Raw genomic sequence first — 20,437 nt, 5'->3', positions numbered from 1 at the left:
ACGCTTGTATTAAAATTGACTTAAAGAGGTGGAACGAGTGTCTGGTGTAAGACCGAACACTAATAAACTTAACATAGAAGACTTGATAATCATAGTACGATAATATTGGAGTAGTGTTGACGAACAATAAAATATACAATTACATATATATACTTAGATTTATAACCGAACGTAATTACTCAATTGTGCTTGGCCGAACGCTCATGCACAGTATACCGAAGTGAAAACGCTCGTCCTCAACTAGGATTCTTCCCAAATGAAAGAATCCACCTCAAATCCAAATTCACTAGAAAACCGAACGGTCAAAGACCGTTCAGTAACGAACGTACACTTTCTTAGAGAAATTCATATAAGGATCATTTATATTCCAACATTTTTCTTAACACATAGTTTCGTAACTTTATACTTTCACATAAAATCAAGTTACATACTTCATACAATCCATAACACAGTAAATAATCATATTCATACTTTATATACATTCAACCACTCAGCACATGCATTCATTATCAATGAACGTACAAATAATCATACAATTAAATTAAATAAGCTTCCCTTACCTCAGAGCGTGAACGAACGTTTCCAGACTGGGACTCAGTTCGCTGAACTACGATCCTTTCTACCCTCAACGCTCAATGACTCTTCGATCCAAAGTAAAACAACAAACCAAACTCGTTCAGAATGAAACTAAGGGCTCATGCAACCAGAACTTGGTTTGCATGTTTACAAGAACGAACGGTTAAGTCAAGAAAAACTTACCCGTTCAGAATTTGAAACCAATCGGATCAAACTAAAGCTTGGGACGTCGGAAGTGATCCTACGGTGCCGGAATAGTGATCGGAGGAGAGAAAGTGAGTGTTTTCTCAGAGAGAAGATGAAGAAGATGTAGAGAGAAGGAGGAGAGAATGAGTTTCTTCAAAAATCTGAAAAGGGGTGCATGCAGAGAGAGTGGGGTAGATTTTTCTGAAAATTCAAGTTTTGCTCCGCGCGTCAGAATGAACGTCCCCTCTTCAATCGACACCTGTTTTCCACTAACTGACTTTCTGATCCTCTTCGCTTGACACCTGGCGTCCGTCATCTAAGTGTCGAGCCTCCCTCTTGACACGTGAATTCCACTAAGCGATACGTACGTGGATTTTACTGACAAAATGTATCAATAATAATTATATTTTCATTAATGGACTATTAAAGGACACATTTTCACATTTTTCTATGAAAAATAAGAATATACCCATAACACTTGCAAGAAAAAATCATTAAATTGAAATTGAAATGTTTTTCGGTGAGAAATTAATGTAGATTTCTGTGAATATAAAGACTATAAATTATTTAATATAAGGAAGTTAATTTTGTGACATTGTTATTTCAGGTAGTTGTCCCACTTCAGGTACAGTTGTTTGTTTCTTTTAATGAAAGAGTTGAATGAGAGATGACATAACAAATAGACATTAATGAATTATATATTATAAACTGTTGATTTTCAATAAAAAAAATTATTCATTAATTTATCTATTCTTTATAAATTTAATCAAATTTAAGCTTTTGATTTCACTGTCATAAAAATAAAAGAAAAAACTTCTACATAAAATATTTTAATAAAAAATTGAAATATATGATCATGTTTTTAAATTAATATAAACTCACACCTACTCAAAAGTGATATTTATCTTTATTTTAATAAAAGCATTATTTTATAATCCAAAATTTGTAAGATAAAATTATTTATATAAATAGATAGACAATTACTTTAAAGAAAAGGAAAAGTATTTTAAAAAGATAATTATTTTGTTTTAAAATAAAATTTGAACAACTAAATTTTTATTTATATGTTTCTTAACTTAATAATAAAATATTATATTTAATTTAATTTAATTTAAAGCAAATTAATTATATATTTTGAAGATAATATCTCTGATAGCATGGTTAACCATTTGGTAGGATTGTCAATGTTCTACATTCAATGATTATAAATGAATTGGTGAAAATTGGACCTTCTAACTATTAGTTAGTGAGAATTAAATGCAAGAAAAAGTAGCCTCACACACATGGTTGCAATGACTAATGTTAATTGACAAAAGGAAGAGATAATTAATTAGCTATGTATTGTATCAAATACCAGTACAACTATATACATCTTATTTACATACATGAAAAAGTCTTAATTTTCACGACATCTTTTTAATAATATTTTAATATCATTTATACGTGGTTTAAAATTATTTTATAATTAATAATAATAATTATAAACTGACACATAAATAATATTAAAATATTATAAAAAAAAATTCAAAACAATATTAAAATCAGCATATTGTATAGATGAAGTTTCATATCACACATATTGACTCTTCTAACACTTGTCCTTAGCAGTTTAAAGAATATAAATTATATCAAAATAGTTGTATTGAATCAAAACTGATACCAAATCTCCAATTTTACTGGGATGGTTTGAATTTTGTAGATTACTTTTGGTGTATTTTCATAATATACAGGCTAAATATTCATATTTTATTTGTTCTAATTTATTTTGGTGCCATGTTTTTAAACATTTATAAAATTTAACTTAAACATTTTTAATTAAAGGCTTAGATACTGTTTAGTTTAATGTTGATTTTTATTTTCAGATTTCAATTTTAGTAATTTATGTTAAATTTAATAATTTTTATGAGTTATTCAATTTTTTACACAGTATAATGTGAATATACATTATATTTGAATGAGTTATTCAATTTTTTACACAGTATAAGTTGGAATATATATTTTGAATGTCCATTAATCTCATGAAATTAAAGACAGCTTGAATATATATTTTTTTTTCATTTTTTAGACTTTTTAAAAAAATAAAACCATGATAAAAGTTTCAAATTAAAAAATAATAATATTTACTAATATTATATCTAAATCAGAAAATAAAATGAAAAAAGAAATAAATTTATGCCACATTAAATAGTTATGAATAATCCTATTTGGTACACCTTCATTCATCTCTTTTCACGTGGAAGGTGACTCTGGCGAAGGAATCGAGGAATATGTGGGGCTTCACCACTCACCCATCTCTCTGCTCTCTGTTTATGCATTTCTTCTGATAAATCTGCGTCATGAGATTACTGTTCGATATATATATATAATAACGATATTTTTACAATATTTTTTTATAATATTTTAACCTTATTTATGTGTTATTTTGTGATTAGTTTATATTGATATTTATAATTATTGATTATAAAATAATTTTGATTTAATTTGATAAATAATGTTAACTGCTACATCGATTATATGTAAAGGCTTATCAAATTTAATGGGTTTGTTTTGGTTTACATGTGTTGTTAAAAAATAATAAATAAATGTTACATACAGTTCTTAATATTTTGAGTATTTTTTTTTTCAAACATACTAGTGAACTGATAGCTATAAAATTTTATAAAATATTAAATAAAATAATTTCTTTATGATTTTCAATCAATTTTATAATGCAAAAATTGTCGAAACTAGTTCAAAAACATATCTATCTGTCTAGCTTATCTTTAGTCAAATGAGACGAGCAACATCCATGTGCCACCGACAAATATGATAATATAAGTAGACCAACAACGCTTAAAAACAAACTACATGAGACAAAAATCTGGCTTCCTAATAGAAAAAGATTGAATCAAATTAACCATTACTTCATACATTTCTGACTCTATTAGCTTAAATATACTAATTTTTTAATCTGACAAAAAGAAACTACTTTTTTTGTGTGTGTATGTTAGTTTTACAATCTTACTTTTAGTAAATAAACTAATTGAATTTTATTACTTGTTACTCTTTTGGTTGTGTCTTAAAATTTTGCAATTTACATTCAAGCAGATAAAAAGATATATTTTCTTTAATAGTGATTAAGGCGATTAAGTTATCTTGCACAAACTTAATACAATTAATATAAATTAAAGATAATGATAATTTAACAACATTTTTTTGACAATATTTTAACATTATTTATGTGTCATTATGTAATTTGTTCAAAGTTATTCTACCATCAATAATAATAATCATAAACACTAACATAGACCAATCACAAAACGACACATAAATAATATTATAATATTGTTAAAAAAATTATTTTTAAATATCATTATTCATAAATTAAATGTCTGATAACTAAAACAGGTAAGCAAGGGCCAGAAGGTGAGAAACAAACTTTTCTACTGACCGAATGATTGATAAGAACATTTGGATGTGATTAATAAATTTATTTATAAATATAAAAAATATATTCTATATAAGTCATTCACATAAATTACTTAATTTAAAAAAGTATTTCACGTGGAATTTATATTAAAATAATAACATTATTTTTATGTATTTTTAAATAACTTTCAAAAGCACATTTTGTAACATGATTTAGCCTGCTCTACAATGATATTATTTTAGAAGAATTCTCGACAGAAAAAAAAAGTTAAATCAATAAATAAAAATGTTTGTTAGGCATGCGTTTTAAATTTCACCCACAAGAATGATTAAGTAGGAAATTAGGAGAAAAAATTCCAATCACAGCAAAAATGTTCATTCGACTATTATTTCTATATTTTCATTCGTGTCCATAACTTTAGTGTGCGTTTCATTTTTTTTCTGGGTTTTTATTTATGGGCTTTTCCATCTCGTACCAAACCTCTCCAATCTGACCCAACTAAATTTTGACACTCCTAAAATTAATAAATCAGTAATATAATCAGCATTATTGATAAAGTGAAAAACGAACATTCATCTTATTGAACAATTTTTTATATATAAATATACAAAACCAAGCATTCTAGTTTCATGATGTTGGGCTTGGGCCCTTCCCAATGATCGAAAAAGAGGACCAAATTACATGAAAATTAATAAATCAGTAATATAATCAGCATTTAACTATCACTTGGTTTCCCACAAAATAGATGGTTTTGATAATATGTAACGAAAACAGAAGAGATATGGAAAACAAAATGTTGCTTTGTGTCATAGATCATAGATGATTATGATGACGAAACAAAAGAGTGAACCATTGATTACAATAGGAGAAAAACCCTAAGGCCGTTTACTAACTTCAAAAATGTAAATACAAATTGTAATCACTGTATTACAATGATATAACTCACAGCAACACAAGTGTTCTTATTCCGAATTCACACTAAAACTCGATTAAAATTTAGATCGGTGTAGCAGCAAAGCTCAGCCTCAATTCTTATGCCACGGATGCAATGTGGACAATCAAATCAATCACACGGGTACTGCAAAAAAAAAAAACATTGTCCTCGTTACAAAGGATTTAGAAAAAAAAAAAACATGTTTCCTCGAACTTGTGTTCAGAGGATTGTCGTGGTGTAGAACCATTACCTGTAACCCCATTCGTTGTCATACCACGAAACAAGCTTTACAAAGTTTTCATTCAAAGAAATTCCGGCCTTGGCGTCAAATATGCTAGACCTGTAAATGAAATTAACATTCAACAATGCATATAGTAAGTAATCAGATTCAGACAACAAAAACCGATCATAGTAATTTATCTTCCTTCCACCAACTAAGATTGTCGGAGAAGTAAGCATTGCTTCAGAACACAACTTCACCTGCTGTCACCAACAAAATCAGTAGAGACAACATCGTCTTCAGTGTAACCCAAAATACCCTTCAATTTGCCCTCTGATTCCTCCCTGGATTTTCAACACAAACAGTTGATGTCAGTAAGAACCAAAAAAAAAAAAAACACGATTCAAATCAAATGACAAGTTCTTCAAAACCTTAAAACTTACTTGATAGCAGCCTTGATTTGCTCATAGGTTGCTGCCTTCTGTATCCTGACAGTGAGGTCAACAACTGAAACATCAACAGTAGGGACTCGGAAGGACATTCCGGTGAGTTTGCCATTCAGTGCTGGAAGAACTTTTCCTACAGCCTGTTCATCCCAAAATCATCGTTCAACAATGAAAAAGCTTAGGAACAATAAAATTAACATCATCCAACAAAAGGAGTGATATGAATAATTCTAGGTATAACGAAAATTGATACCTTGGCAGCTCCAGTGCTGCTGGGAATAATATTGAAGGAAGCAGCTCTTCCACCCCTCCAATCCTTGCTTGATGGACCATCAACAGTCTTCTGAGTCGCTGATTCATCACAAAAAGAAGATAATAATGAACATCATCGCCATCTTACATTGAACAAGAACATGGATTTATTCAAACAAAGGCTATTGTCGGACCTGTGATGGCGTGAACAGTGGTCATGAGACCCTCAACAATTCCGAATCGGTCATTGATGACCTATGCAAGATCAAAACTATGAATTAACAAACACGCATGCAACTTTAAAATACAGAGAGAAGCAGCAGGAAATATATCATTAAAAAGGTATCAAACAAAAAACCTTGGCGAGGGGAGCAAGGCAATTGGTGGTGCAGCTAGCGTTGGAAACAATGTCAAGCTCTGGTTTGTATTCTTTCTCGTTAACTCCGACAACAAACATGGGTGCATCTTTGCTTGGGGCAGAAATCACAACCTTTTTGGCACCACCCTGAGAGCAACCAAACCCCAAATCACACTCATTTCAAACTACCAAATAATCTTTCCGGATATCTTTTTAAGGTGAAAAAGATCTAAAAATCAAATAACAACAGAAAAATTCTGTGGATCAGAAATCAGACTGAACCTTCAAGTGAGCAGCAGCCTTGTCCTTGTCAGTGAATACCCCAGTTGACTCGACAACATAGTCAGCACCAGCCTCACCCCATGGAATGTCCTCGGGGTTCCTGAGGAACAACATCAAATAATCAGATAAAAATTATAAAAAATAAATAAATAAACCTTGAGTCCTAGTAATTACAGTAACAAATCAATGATTTAATCAAACACAAAAATTAAAAGCTCAGAGTTACCTGATACCAAAAACTGTCACGGGCTTCTCACCAAAGAGAAGGGTCTTAGAGTCCTCCACCTTGACATCAAAATGCTTCCATTGGCCATGAACAGTGTCATACTTGAACATATATGTCTGTAATTAAACAGCAACACAGATTGTTAGCAAGCAAAAGCTACTAATCTCATGTACAATATTGTAATATTCTCTCTCGAAAAAGACAACAGAATAAACAATATAGATTTACCATGTAATCAGTGGTGATAAAAGGATCGTTGATTGCAACGAGTTCAACATCGTTCCTTTGAAGGGCAACCCTGGCCACCAAACGGCCAATCCTTCCAAATCCTACATGCAAAAAATTCACATGCTTTAGTTTATACATATATATAGATATAGATATAGATATAGATACATATAAAACATCCAAACAAAAACAAAAAAGAGCAAAAGTCACACGAAACAAAACCAATTACCGTTGATACCGATCCTAATTTTCTTGTCTGATGCTGTTCAATACAAGGAAGAAAAAAAAACATCAAAAACAACAGATTCTTAAGAGTGTACAAAGATATATGAAGCTGAGAAAGAAGAAAGAAGAATAGAGCAGTGGTTACCCATGAGAGTGTTTGAGTTGGAATGAGATTTGAAAGGAGATAGAAAGTGATTAGAGAGTGGTTTGGTGAAGAAAAAGAAGGTTAATAAGAGATATTTAAAGGAGGGTTATGTCTGAAGAAGCAGTGTGTCACGTGATAATCACGTGAGGACCGTGACCGTTCTGCTTGGGGAAAAAGAAAAAAGAGGTAGCTTGGAGCCGCTGATTTAGTTGCATTGGAAAATGAAAACCAAGGGTTGCCCCTGGTTCAACCTCGGTTGCCACTACCATCTAGAAATGTCTGATAAGACACTTGGCTGCATCATGTTGGTTTTGGACCTTCCTAATAATCTTGCTTTAATCAGAAATTAAACTAAGATAATACAAGTATTTTTCGTGTGTCAAATTTTTTTATTTTAAATTTAACATATATATACTAAATAACTAATTTGATGTCTTCAAAAAAGGAGAAATTCACATTAGATTACAAATATGTCAACTTTATGTGGTAGATTTTGAAATTTTAAAATTTAATAGTAAAATTTAAGATATTGGTAAAGTTTACGAAATTGAAAGTTTGATTTCATTAATTATTTGATAATCAATCATCGTAAATGTAAAAGGTGAAATAATTTTAAAATTCTTATGATAAAGATTATTAATTCCATAAATTATGTAAAACACAAAATATGGTAAAGTATGTAACTAAGTCTATTTAATCTATATTGAAATTAAAAAATTGTTTAATGTTTTATTAAATATTTAATGTTTATAATAACAGTGTCTGTTGTTTAACACTTTATTTTGTTTTTTTAATGATGTTTGGTAGCTGTTGCCGGAATTATAAACTGGAATTAAAGAATATTCGGGGTTTGAGCTGTTTTTATGCCGAGACTTGTCAAGTTTCTAATGGATTTTTTTGTTGATTCTAAACACAGTTAAATAAAGTTTTTCTTTTTAACAGCTACGTTTTACAATTCAAACCTTCACTAACATTATGAATCATATTCATTTAAAACTACAGTTAATTATATTTGCTGTCAAATACATTCCTCAGTGAAAGTGGTATTTAAATATTTAATATTTATAATTACCCGTAAATTTAAGAGAAATATTCCATAATTAATATGAGGTAATGGAGAAAATAGGAAAGAGTTTTAAAATAGACGGTGCAGTTTCTAGATTGTTCTACGACTTTATCAATGGCACGCATAAAGAAAAAACAACATCCTATTTGACAAGAATTCAAGAGATTGACGTTACCATTTTGACTACGTTTAATTTTTAACAGTTTGAAACTGTATCATTAGATTTTATATATTGTAAGGAGGATTTAAAAATTATAGAACAATGTTTTGCAATTCAAACCGTAATTAACATTATGAATAAAGATAACTTAAATTGAAATATATTACCATCAGATTGCTTTTATATCACTGTAATTAATTATATATTTTACTAAAATGTTTTTTTAGATTTTATGACAAAAATTATCATTTATTCTTGTTTATAAGTATTTTACATCACACATTCTTATGCTTACATGTCTTAACTTATTCTTTCAATGGATATTGTGTAAATTAAAAATAATACCGCAGATAAAAAATAAATAAATAGCTCTTCCTTTCATGTCTAATATATTATTTATATACACAGATCTTCTAGAAATAGAACAGTTTTAAAAATACTATAATTAAAGCATAGTTACTTAAAAAAGTATTTATTAGCATTACAAAAGTAATGACTGAATTAATATTTAATTTTGTTTTAGGTCAATCGCCTAACTAAAAGGTTTTAATAAATCATTCTATCTAAATTCATCATAAACAATTTAACTCAACACCTAACTTAAGCACCTCAATTTCATAAGTTTCATTATTTTTAATGTTAAGTGAGCAAAATCCAATTTAAAGTTGTTGATGACATAATTGGATAAAAAATATTTCCATATTTAAAATTCTAAACCCTAAATCATCATAGACATGTCTTATATATAAAACTAACAACTATCTAGTCAAATTTAAAATAACTAACTAATCAAAGAGCTTAATTATCATTTGTTTTTTCTTTTAATTATCATTCACTTGTTTGGTTGACTAGTTTCCATTAATTCTATTATATTCACCTATTTGATGTCATGGTGTTATGTATTATTGAAATGGTAAAGCTTGAGCGTGATGCTTGGCATCAGTCTTCATGTGAATCAATGATCATATGTTGCAATATTATGAATGTCTTACTAATTATTTTATTGTCACATATTAAGAGGGCATGGAACATGAACTCACAGCTCAAACACTGACACTAACTTTAATTTGAAACATTGTGCAGGGAACATAAAACATAAATTAAGGAATTTTGGTCAACGAATACAATTTTTTAGGTCTATCACATAGTAGGAAGCAAAGTCAAACAAGGATCTTCCTTCATAAAAATTTCCCATTTTACATTTCTCAATATTTGACAACTGTATTGTGACTACTATGTGAATTATGCGATGGGTTATTTCTGTATTCATACCTACAAAGGGTTCGTATTCAAAACATCCAGAAACTTCCAGAAAGTCGAAATCAAAGGATAATTTGGTTTTGAAATTATAACAAAACTGATGAAACATGAAAGTCGTCATAGATGGTTCCAAAATGTTATAGTTAAAAGAAATATGTTTTGTAACTTTTTGTTTAAATAATTCATTTACATTTAAAAAAATTGATTATAACAGACTGGCGTCGCCCGGACTCGAACCGGAGACCTTCAGTGTGTTAGACTGACGTGATAACCAACTACACCACGACACCGTATTTGTTCAACTGGTTATTTAATTTGTCCTTGGTTGAGATAATATAAAATACATCTTTATGATTGTAAAATACTTTCTGCAAGACTATAAAAATATTTTATTTGTAATAAATACTTGAATTTAATTTTTTGTTTAGTATATGGTTTTGCTCCCCTTATTTTAAAATAAAAATATCTTATCTCATTTTTTTTTAAATTGTAATTTTAATCAAATAGTTTGTCTAGAACATACGTAAATTTGATATTTTTCAAAATAAGAAGTCCAAATACCTCCATTTTCAAGATGGAAGAATGAACAAAACCAAATTTAATTCTCTAATAAAATAAATTTTATAAAAACATTTTGATCACGCGGCAGTTATGCAAATATTTAAAAATACATGGCCTGATATCTTTCACAGCTTGTTCACGGTCATACACAGAGACAAGGTGTTCAAGTACGATTCTTCCACCTTGCATGCATATTTAGAATGCTCTAGTTTCTTTGCCTTTAAAAAAGAAAAGAAAAAGTATTCTTCAAAGAAAGTTCCACTTTGGCCAATGCTAAAATGAAACAAGATTTGAAAAATAGAAAAAAAAATAATATTCCAAAAATGAAGGGTCCAAATTGAACCAAGAAAGTAGAAACACAACCATTCATTCACTTACAATTCAAGAAAAAGAAGCAATTGTTGACCAATTCTTTGAATTTGGTAGCCAAATTTGTAGGGTTTTTGCATCAACCATAAAACGAGCATGATTTTCGCATCACATTCACACATATAAACCAGTTGCCACATTCATCATTCCTCATTCAGTTTTGCTCCGCATCCTTCTTGTTAAGTTTCCTTGGAAGCGGAGCCTGTTTCTTGTTTTCTGTTTCTCCTTCGTTCAAGTTTCTCTTTTCTGCAGCTTCTCTTCTCAACATGGCCGCCAACAGATGGTTGAGACCTGAGGTACTTTTATGTTTCTTGTATATTCATGAATTGCATCTTATAAAGTTGGTTAAACTGGTGCACTTTTTGAACATATTTTCTTTGTTTTGATTTGGTTCTTGTTACGTGTGAATAGGTATACCCACTCTTCGCTGCAGTTGGTGCAGCTGTCGGGATCTGCGGTATGCAACTTGTGAGGAACATAACCACCAATCCTGAAGTCAGGTATGGTTTCATTTTTCAATGTTTCATTAAATGTTGTCATGTTCTTGTAACGTATCTGTTCTGGTGTGTGTTGTTGAATATGGTTATGGTTTGATGATTTCAGGGTGACCAAGAGCAACAGAGCTGCAGGAATTCTTGAGAACTTTGAGGAGGGAGAGAAATATTCACAACATGGTCTGAGGAAGTATGTTCGTGGGAGGACCCCTCAGATCATGCCATCCGTCAACAACTTCTTCTCTGAACCATCAAACTAAATCAGATGCCAAATTTTCTGTTCCATTTCCGATATTCGTATCAGTGATATCAAATTTTGGCTTTTTGGTTATTTGGAATCGAGAAGTAGGAGACAACACAACCAGATATTTCATTTTTCTTCAAAATGTACTATGATCCTGTAATTTGTTGATGGATGACATTCAATTTAACCTAATTATAATAAAATTCTATACTTTACACATTATCAAATTATCTTCGTCAGTTTTCATGGTGTTTTTATAATGTTTCAGTCTATCATAAACACAAGAACTTGCCGGGTAAACATTGACCTATAAAAGTAGAGGTTAGGCGTTTTGTGTGTTTCATTGTTAGTTGGCTTACTTGTTTAGTACACAATTAAATGTTCAATGTCAAAGCTATTGTCCACTCAATTAAATTTTTATTAATCACTTTAAAAATTAAATTTAGAACAATTTTAAACTATCAATCATATTATATATACGGTGCATAAAATTTAGAGTTTCTTTTCTTTTATATATATATATATATATATATATATATATATATATATATATATAATATAATTTATTGTTTTAGTATAGAGGGTCGAGAGACACACTTTCACAATTTGATCTCACTTGTTTTCACTTAGTCTTTTTAATTCTCTTTAATCTTCTATCTTTTTCCTGGTTTTGTCTGAATCCAAGCGGTGGGTATATGCTAAAGATACTCCGCCCGACACTCAAATCAATTTTAGATTACCGGTTATAATAATTAAGTTTTAAATGTTCAATAAATGTCACCACCTCTGTATTTATAGGTTTATGCATGGGCCTTTGATTAATATATGTCAGGTGTTGCTCCCTCCACCACCACCTCTTGCTCCCTCCACCTCCCCATTACTGTTTTATCCCTCCCTCCACCTTCTTATTCCTGTTTTACCCTTCAGTACAATTTTATTTTTAGGATTAATATTTTTTAACTTCTACCCACTCCAATCCCCTACATGAATGTGATGGTCTCGTTTATGCTTAACCAACAAGCATTTGTTATTGACAGTTATACGTTTCTTTCTCTCTTCGATCTCATCACCCAAACAACATAACCATTTTAATGGTGGACCCATGTTTCTATGTTTCATTTTCTTCTCTCTCTGTTTTTTTATGTTTCTTTCCATTGTTGTATCTTTTGAACTTTCTGATTGTTTATCTTATCCACACCAACGTACGAAGAGTTATGCAATCTCACATAAAAAAATGTTGATACATGAGGAAGAAATATATGTCGCAATGTGTGAGAAAAAAATATTGTGGAGGATAGTTAATTTTATAAAAAGATTGAAACATTTTATATAATCATTTAAATAAAAAATAAAAATATTGAAATTTTAAAACTTTAAGAGAGGAATTTGATCATTTAAATTTAGAAAATTTTAAATTATAATTAAATAGTGAGAATTTTGAACTTTTGAAATTTTTTTAATTAATTCATGTATACATTTTTCATTTTTTTTATTCGGTTATCGTTTTGAAATTGAGATACATACAACACATCTTACTAATAATAATGAATATTTCTCTCATGTTAACAATCCATTGTGGTTAATTTCCAGATTTAATTTGCAATCATTTTTTTACCAACATTAATGATATATGTTTCCATTGATGTCATTTAGAATTTTTTATCAATGTCAATAAAATTATTTTTTTATGATGTTAGTCATAAAATATTCATTATTGTTTAGAACCGCTGCACTGCCGAATGACCACCGCAAACACCTCGCATCGCCGCACCACGAAACCAAATGGATATGGAGACAGGAATATGAAGAAGAACCAAACGGATATGGAGAAGAGAAGTAAGAATTGGGAGATGGGAAGAAACAGGTCCGGTGAGAGTTGGAGGGGGTGGGAATCTGGAAAGAGAGAAAGTGAGACCAGGGATAGTGGGGGGATTTAGGGTTTCAGAATAAAGTAAATAAATAGGGTTAAAAGTAAAAAAAAAAAACTACTTTTGTAATTAAAATTTTTTTGTAAAGGGTTGGGGAGGTGGAAGGAGCAAGGGGTGGTGATGGAGGGAGCATATATGTCCAATTATGACTCAATCATGACCCAATGTCGTCTAAGTATATTTTTATCTTGCTTAATCAGAAAGGTAATTTCTTTGACCGGGCAAACCTTTCTTGTTGTGTTGACCTTTTGGTTAATTCTGCTGTTATGTTTCGAGAGATGATTTGTTATGCAGTTGACCGATCGGTCAGTATAGACCTATAAGTCCATATAGTACACATCTATAAATAATCAGTAAGTATTAGAAAAAACTTATTATGTAGATAGATTTATTTGTGATTGAGATATATACTATAATTGTTAATATTTATGCATATTTTAATAAAAATTATTCAAGTTTCTCAATAGAAAATAAAAACATTGTAGAAAAACAAATATTAGTCAGTAGCCTAAGAGTATTTACAAAAAAAAAAAGTAAATTTATAGAAATACTCATTTTTATGATTTTGTAATGTGTTTTTATATTATATTTATTAATTTTTAACTGAGAAGGCAGTATAATTGACAAGATCCTGAAATAAAATGTGTAAAATAAAATATTAGTATCAAGAGAAGGCACGTATATATAACACACACTCACACGTAGACTTGCACTTAAAATTAATGGGATCGGGAATCTGAAAAGGCGATTCCTTTCACATGACCGTTAAATTGGAAATTTTTAAACAATATTGACGTTGCACATTGGACCAACGAAGGCCCAATAACAAGCCACTCCCAAAAAAAAAAAAAGAAAAAACTAGCCGTTATGGCTCTTCTTCCCCGTCAAGTTGTGGCTTTTCCACTTCCAATCCCTAATTTATTGCCATCCATTTCCCATTCCCAAACCAGTCACTACGCTCACCACATAAAATCGTTCTCATTTCTCCTATCCTTGAATCAAGTGATCCCAAAGTCTAAAAGCCTTTAACGTTTTTTTCTTTGTTGAAAATTAGACACCGAACAAAGGGAATGGCTGCAAGAACAGTTGCCAAAGACATAATCACTCTTCGTGGTTCCGCAGCAATCGTTAGCGAGTTCTTCGGTATTCCCTACTCTCTGATTTTTCTTTTTTGAGCATATTTAGTGTATTTTGCAATCGATAAACTAATCTCTGAATTTTTTGTTGGTTATTTTTCAAAATCAGGATATGCTGCCAACAGGTTTGATCCTCGTGTCCTGTAATTTTTGTACCTTTGTTTTTCACATTTCAATCCATGCGTGTGGCTTGAAGTTTTGCGATGTTTTTAACATGGGAATTTGGTCAGCATTCTTTACAATCGCGGAGTTTATCCGGAAGAAAGTTTTGTGAAGGTGAAGAAATACGGGCTCCCCATGTTGCTCACTGAAGACGAGGGTGTCAAATCCTTTATAACCAATCTAACTGCTCAGCTCTCTGGTAACTACTGATTTGTTCCTGTCATTGGTTAACTGGGGATTGTTGTTTTTGGATTTAATTGATCATAGTATTTAGGTGTAGCTTGGATTCTTGAGTCAGTGCTAGGATTTACTTATTTTCTTATTGCTTTAGTAGCAGTTCAGTTGTGGTATTCTTGTTGACCATTGCTTTTGAATGTTGAAAAGAATGGCTTGAGGCTGGCAAGTTGCAGAGGGTGGTCCTTGTTATAATGAGCAAGGCCACCAGTGAAGTGCTTGAAAGGTGGAACTTCAGCATTGAGACCGACGGTGAAGTTGTTGAAAAGGGGTGGGTAATCTCATAACTAAAGTCTTGTTCAGTAAATAAACTTCATATTGCTCAAAGCACTCCTGAGCAAACTGGGTTTCTCTTATAAGTTAAAATTAACTCATTTGACCTTTACATTGCCTCTCTCATGCTAAAGTTTAACTCATTTAAAATAAACTGGGCCTAAGTTTCATGCTAAATTGTCTCCCTCAAAAGAATTTCCACCCTTGGTTTATGCTTTTCCTTGTGTTTAAACTTTCAGTGTCTCTCGAGAGAAGAGTGACAAAGAAATAATGAGAGAGATACAAGCGATTATGAGGCAGATTGCTTCAAGTATCACCTATTTACCTTGCCTGGACGAACCTTGTAAGACACATGCTTTTCATCTTATTATTCATTCAAAGTTTCTTCTATCTCCTAGCTGAGAAAGACTATCTTCTTTCAGGTGTTTTTGATGTGTTGGCGTACACTGACAAAGATGTGGCAGTTCCTTTCACTTGGATTGAAAGTGATCCAAAACTTATTGCAAATCCACAAATGGTGAAATTGCATTCCTTCGACACTAAGGTGAATTTGGATCCAAAGTTTGGTTAATTTATTTGACTCACATTTAATTTGGTTATTACTAATATTTTCGTTTTGGCTGTGCAGATTCACAAGGTTGACACACTCGTATCATACAAGAATGACGAATGGGATGAACAGTAGAGGAGTCCCTATTGTTCGTTCTCAGGTCTTGCAGTGAATTTTCTATTCACAATGTTATATGTGTGTACTGCTATGTGTCAACTAGTACGTAGTTTTAATCCTTCCTTCTGTGTGTTTGACTTGTTGTGGCTGTAAGAATTGCCATCTCAAGAATTCTTCCTCTTCGTCAGAAGGCTGGATTCATCAATCATTTCAGTTTTATAAGATAATATTTTTGTTGTTCAAACTATTGCTTGATTTTATCTAGTGAATCGTTAAAAGCCAAACAGAAATATGCAGAAAAAATATTGAGATAAATTTATTTTTAAATTCGATTAAGGATTCAAACAGATAGATACTTTAGGGTTAATGAAGATCTTAGTTTTAATTTCTGTATTTTATTCCCAAAGCTAACTCTAATCTTCCTGTGTCAGACCGAAGTTTGCAAATTCGAAAAAATAATAGATAAAACTAATGATTTAAAATTTGCAGGCAAAATGCAAATTTTGAAAAAAATTCAATTACTAAAGTTACTGTTATTCCATTATTTTTATCTGAATATACACCCAAAAATCAATGAAATTATGAACCCTGTCACCACACGCGTCTGTAAGCAAATTAAATTATGAATACACCAAAAAATCAATGGAAGACTTCCTTCACAATGTAGTAATAGTAATTATTTAGTTACCAGTGAACGAAATCATTGGGTTTGCAAAATAACCTCTAACAGCAGTAGTGTTTAGAAGAAGTTTAAAAAGAAAAAGAAATTAATTGAAACTAAATTACCAATGCGCCCTTCTTTTCCATACAAAAAGTAGCGCAGTGACCAAATTAACGAAGTAGAAGCCAATCATAATGACACATGTCTCTGTCTATGGCAACGAAGAAGGGGTATTGGGGTATGGGTAATAATTATAATAAATATTATTATAATAATAATTATAATAATAATTATAATTTACACTAATAATATTTTATTTTAAATTATTTTTATGACTTAGAGTAAAATGTATTCTTTCGTTTTTGTCAATTGAAATATTTTTTGTAATTTATCATACACACGTAATACACAAATTTCCATCAACTTTTATCTCAAATTTATTCTAATTATACAATATTTTCTTTAATTCAAACCATTTTATATTCACTTTATTTTTCTCTTAAAGTCAAATCCACTTTTCGGTATACATCTTCAAATCTAAAGGAGAAAAGGAAAACAGATTTGACGAGTAGGAGTATAATAACCCAAAATGCATTACAGCACATTATCCCAATACACTATACTGGATCAAGATCTCCGCGAAGGAATCTCAATTCTATTTGTTAATATTGATTGTGTTTAACACATTTTTTAATATAGAATTTATATTTTCAATTTGTTTATTTATTCTTAATTTTTTAAAAGGAAATTTTTTCACTTGTCAGTTAAAAAAAACTGGTGTAACACTAAAATCAAATATGTTTCTAACAATCATACTATGTTTTTATATGATTATAAATATTTCTATTATAATGCTTCTAAATATACTATGTTTTTATATGATAATAAATAAACTAATTTGTATATTTCTAACAATCAACTATTATGACGAGTTAACTATTTACTTAGTAATTAACTTTTATTCAAAATTATATAAATATTTAATATCTGATGGATTGCTTATCACATATTATATATTTTAAAGAAAAATTATTATAATAACTTAAAATATTCAATATATAGAAATATATAATATAATAATTTATAAATTTATTAATTGCAGAGTTTATGGTTATGAAAATACTGATTAAAATACATTATTTAAAATTCTATGTCTGTCAAGTCCTCTGTGGTTTTGTCAATATCGAATATAAATAAATTAAAGCTTAACTAACAAAAGAATATCAAATCCAATGTTTTGAAAATTTAAAATTTGTCTACATACATTAACTAAATTCTATCTATATGAAGATACGTAAGACTAAGTGTAACATCCCAAAAATACAGTATAAACTATATAATAGAATAATTACATTTAATGATAATTCAGATCAGTCTTAATGTTAAAAGAACGTATGGTTATGGCCGAACGACCTTACAAAGAGTTATACTAAAACTATACAGAACAATCAAACCTGACCGAACGGTTTACAAAACTTATACCGAACGGTCAAATAAAATCAAAAGGGGAGGTGATCGAACGACCACCTTGCTATGCTAAACTACTGACCGAACGTCCTACTGTTCGGTCTTTACTTCTACTTCTACCAAATTTTCTTCTTCCAGCGCCTCTTCCAGCAGCTCGTCTCCTTCTGCTCACATCCACATGGATGATCATTGCAACGACAAGGACGGACGTACAAAACCAAACAACACAGGAAAATTACAGGGTAAGCTTATGTAATTTAATTCAAGTATAAACATACATTTCTCACATTCAAACACATAAGATACATTTCAACATATGTTTCAATCAAGGCCTACTACTAGACTGATTGTCCGGACTGTATGAAATCTGTGTAGCTACGACGTTCGTACACCCGGGTGATGTAGTAACTGGAATACTCTCATCAGCTGCCACCCGAGGTTAGTCCTATCTGTCCAAAGTACCCCTAGGGACTAGGACCTCCTGCCGTTCCCACACATGACCTACCCTCCTCTACGTGAGGACGAGTACTCACGGAACATCAGGATGAACCGCCAGCTAAGCATTACCACATTCATACTTTACAAATTTCAATATTCATTCATGAGTCGTTCCTCCCCGGAACGCTCGTTCAAAATCCGCAAAATTTCATCCATCTCATATACTCTTCATCTTTTATTATCCATCATTTTAATTTCATCTTTGTCACCAATTCTAAGAACATCAAATACCGAAAGTTCAGTCCTCACTCAGAACGAGGATGAACACTAGGAACGAGATAGAGAAGTCTCCCGTTCCATAATAGAATAAGACCGAGAGGGTTACTGTCAGATTTAGGAATAAACCGAGTACAATAATATAATATATGACGAACGTTACTTACAACATGAATCAGTTAAATGAATTGACTCTCGTGAGCTCCAACCAACACTCAAAGAACATATCAAGTACGGAGGCTCTAGGCCGGAACTGTAAGACCCATGAAAAATATTTACTTTAATAATAATAATTTTATTACTAGTAGTAATAAATTTCTTTGTGAATGTAAAATATATAAGTTTATAAAATGTGGAAAGATTAATAAGAAATTTTGGTAACTTAATTTGTAAGACCCATGAAAAAAAATATTTATAATAGTAAATTTTAGCATTTTATTAGTAATAATAATTTTAATGGATAGAAAAATGTAGATTTTTGGATATAAAATTATAGTAATTCTAGAGGGAGAGCTTCAAATTTTTGATAACTTATTTAGGATTTTTTTTTTTAAGAAAAGTGAATAGTAAATAGTAAATAGTGAATAGTGAATAGTGAATAGTTAAAAAAAATATTAAAATAAATTGTGGAAGAAAACACTCCACGTAGAATTAATGATTCAGAGATAAGAATGGTGAATAAAAAATAATTTTTGAATAGTAAAAATGAATAGTAAAAGTGAATAGTAAAAATGAATAGTAAAAATGAATAGTAAATTTTTTTGGCTATAAATAGCCAAGGGGGGAGGCTGAAGATTTACACCAAAATTCTAGTGAAATTGTGAGAGAAGAGAGTTGGAGGAAATTCTAGTTGAAGAGAGGAAATTCTGGAAATTTCCGGAGAACGGTTTGAGAAGAGGAAACTAAGTCTGGAATAGAGGTAAGGGGAGTTAACTTTGAGTATTTCCTTTTGTATTATCTTGAGTCTTGAATATGCTATATTTTGCTTTTGTCTGATCTTAAATCTTGAATATGGAGTATTTTGTTTCTGTATGATCTTGAATTTAAATGAGAGTATGCTTTTGTGTTGATATCCAAGTGTGATAGTTGTAAAATGTGATGTTGATTATGTTATGCCATTTGTATGTTATTAGTTGTTTATTTTTGTATTTTGGAAGGATTAGAAATTGTCTAACCGGCTCTGCCAGATTCAATTTCTTGTTTCCCCAAACATTTTATTGTTTTCCTTATTTATTTTTATTGTATTTTGGAAGGATTAGAAATTGTCTAACCGGCTCTGCCAGATTCAATTTCTTGTTTCCCCAAACTTTTTATTTCTTTCCTTACTTATTTTTATTACATTTTTGGAAGGATTAGAAGTTGTCTAACCGGCTCTGCCAGATTCAACTTCTTGTTTCCCCAAACTATTTATTGCTTTACTTATTTATTTTATTGCATTTTTGGAAGGATTAGAAGTTGTCTAACCGGCTCTGCCAGATTCAACTTCTTATTTCCCCAGACATGTATTGTTCTTGTTATTTAATTATATTGTATTTTTGGATGGATTAGAAGTTG

At 30.5% G+C, this 20,437-nt stretch overlaps 3 protein-coding genes and 1 non-coding gene across 4 annotated transcripts; 2 read left to right on the top strand and 2 right to left on the bottom strand.

The window, feature by feature from the left end:
* Nucleotides 1–4,953: 4,953 nt before the first annotated feature.
* Nucleotides 4,954–7,636, bottom strand: LOC108329622 (glyceraldehyde-3-phosphate dehydrogenase GAPC1, cytosolic). The gene is made up of 12 exons (XM_017563929.2): nt 7,488–7,636; nt 7,347–7,379; nt 7,118–7,218; nt 6,890–7,005; nt 6,664–6,763; nt 6,382–6,528; nt 6,218–6,278; nt 6,025–6,122; nt 5,769–5,911; nt 5,586–5,669; nt 5,356–5,445; nt 4,954–5,249 (listed from the first exon to the last, which is right to left on the bottom strand). Exons 1-12 carry the CDS (start codon nt 7,489–7,491, stop codon nt 5,204–5,206), a joined length of 1,023 nt encoding a protein of 340 aa, XP_017419418.1. The 5' UTR covers nt 7,492–7,636; the 3' UTR covers nt 4,954–5,203.
* A 2,553-nt stretch (nt 7,637–10,189) lies between these two features.
* TRNAV-AAC (transfer RNA valine (anticodon AAC)) lies at nt 10,190–10,263 on the bottom strand. Its single transcript has one exon. It is a non-coding gene; the product is annotated as a tRNA-Val (tRNA).
* Nucleotides 10,264–10,994: 731 nt separating this feature from the next.
* On the top strand, nt 10,995–11,868 carry LOC108328706 (uncharacterized). The gene is made up of 3 exons (XM_017562604.2): nt 10,995–11,199; nt 11,315–11,403; nt 11,507–11,868. The coding sequence occupies exons 1-3, from the start codon at nt 11,170–11,172 to the stop codon at nt 11,655–11,657; spliced, it is 270 nt and encodes an 89-aa protein (XP_017418093.1). The 5' UTR covers nt 10,995–11,169; the 3' UTR covers nt 11,658–11,868.
* Nucleotides 11,869–14,456: 2,588 nt separating this feature from the next.
* On the top strand, nt 14,457–16,270 carry LOC108328480 (mitotic spindle checkpoint protein MAD2). Its single transcript, XM_017562353.2, has 7 exons — nt 14,457–14,712; nt 14,815–14,830; nt 14,936–15,066; nt 15,252–15,372; nt 15,614–15,717; nt 15,797–15,918; nt 16,003–16,270. Exons 1-7 carry the CDS (start codon nt 14,640–14,642, stop codon nt 16,057–16,059), a joined length of 624 nt encoding a protein of 207 aa, XP_017417842.1. The 5' UTR covers nt 14,457–14,639; the 3' UTR covers nt 16,060–16,270.
* The last annotated feature ends 4,167 nt before the right edge of the window (nt 16,271–20,437 follow it).

This window comes from Vigna angularis, chromosome 2, assembly GCF_016808095.1.
Source record: "Vigna angularis cultivar LongXiaoDou No.4 chromosome 2, ASM1680809v1, whole genome shotgun sequence".
Lineage (NCBI taxonomy): Eukaryota > Viridiplantae > Streptophyta > Magnoliopsida > Fabales > Fabaceae > Vigna > Vigna angularis.
The sequence above is the reverse complement of the archived record's forward strand: the minus strand, read 5'-3'. Positions and strand labels throughout refer to the sequence as shown.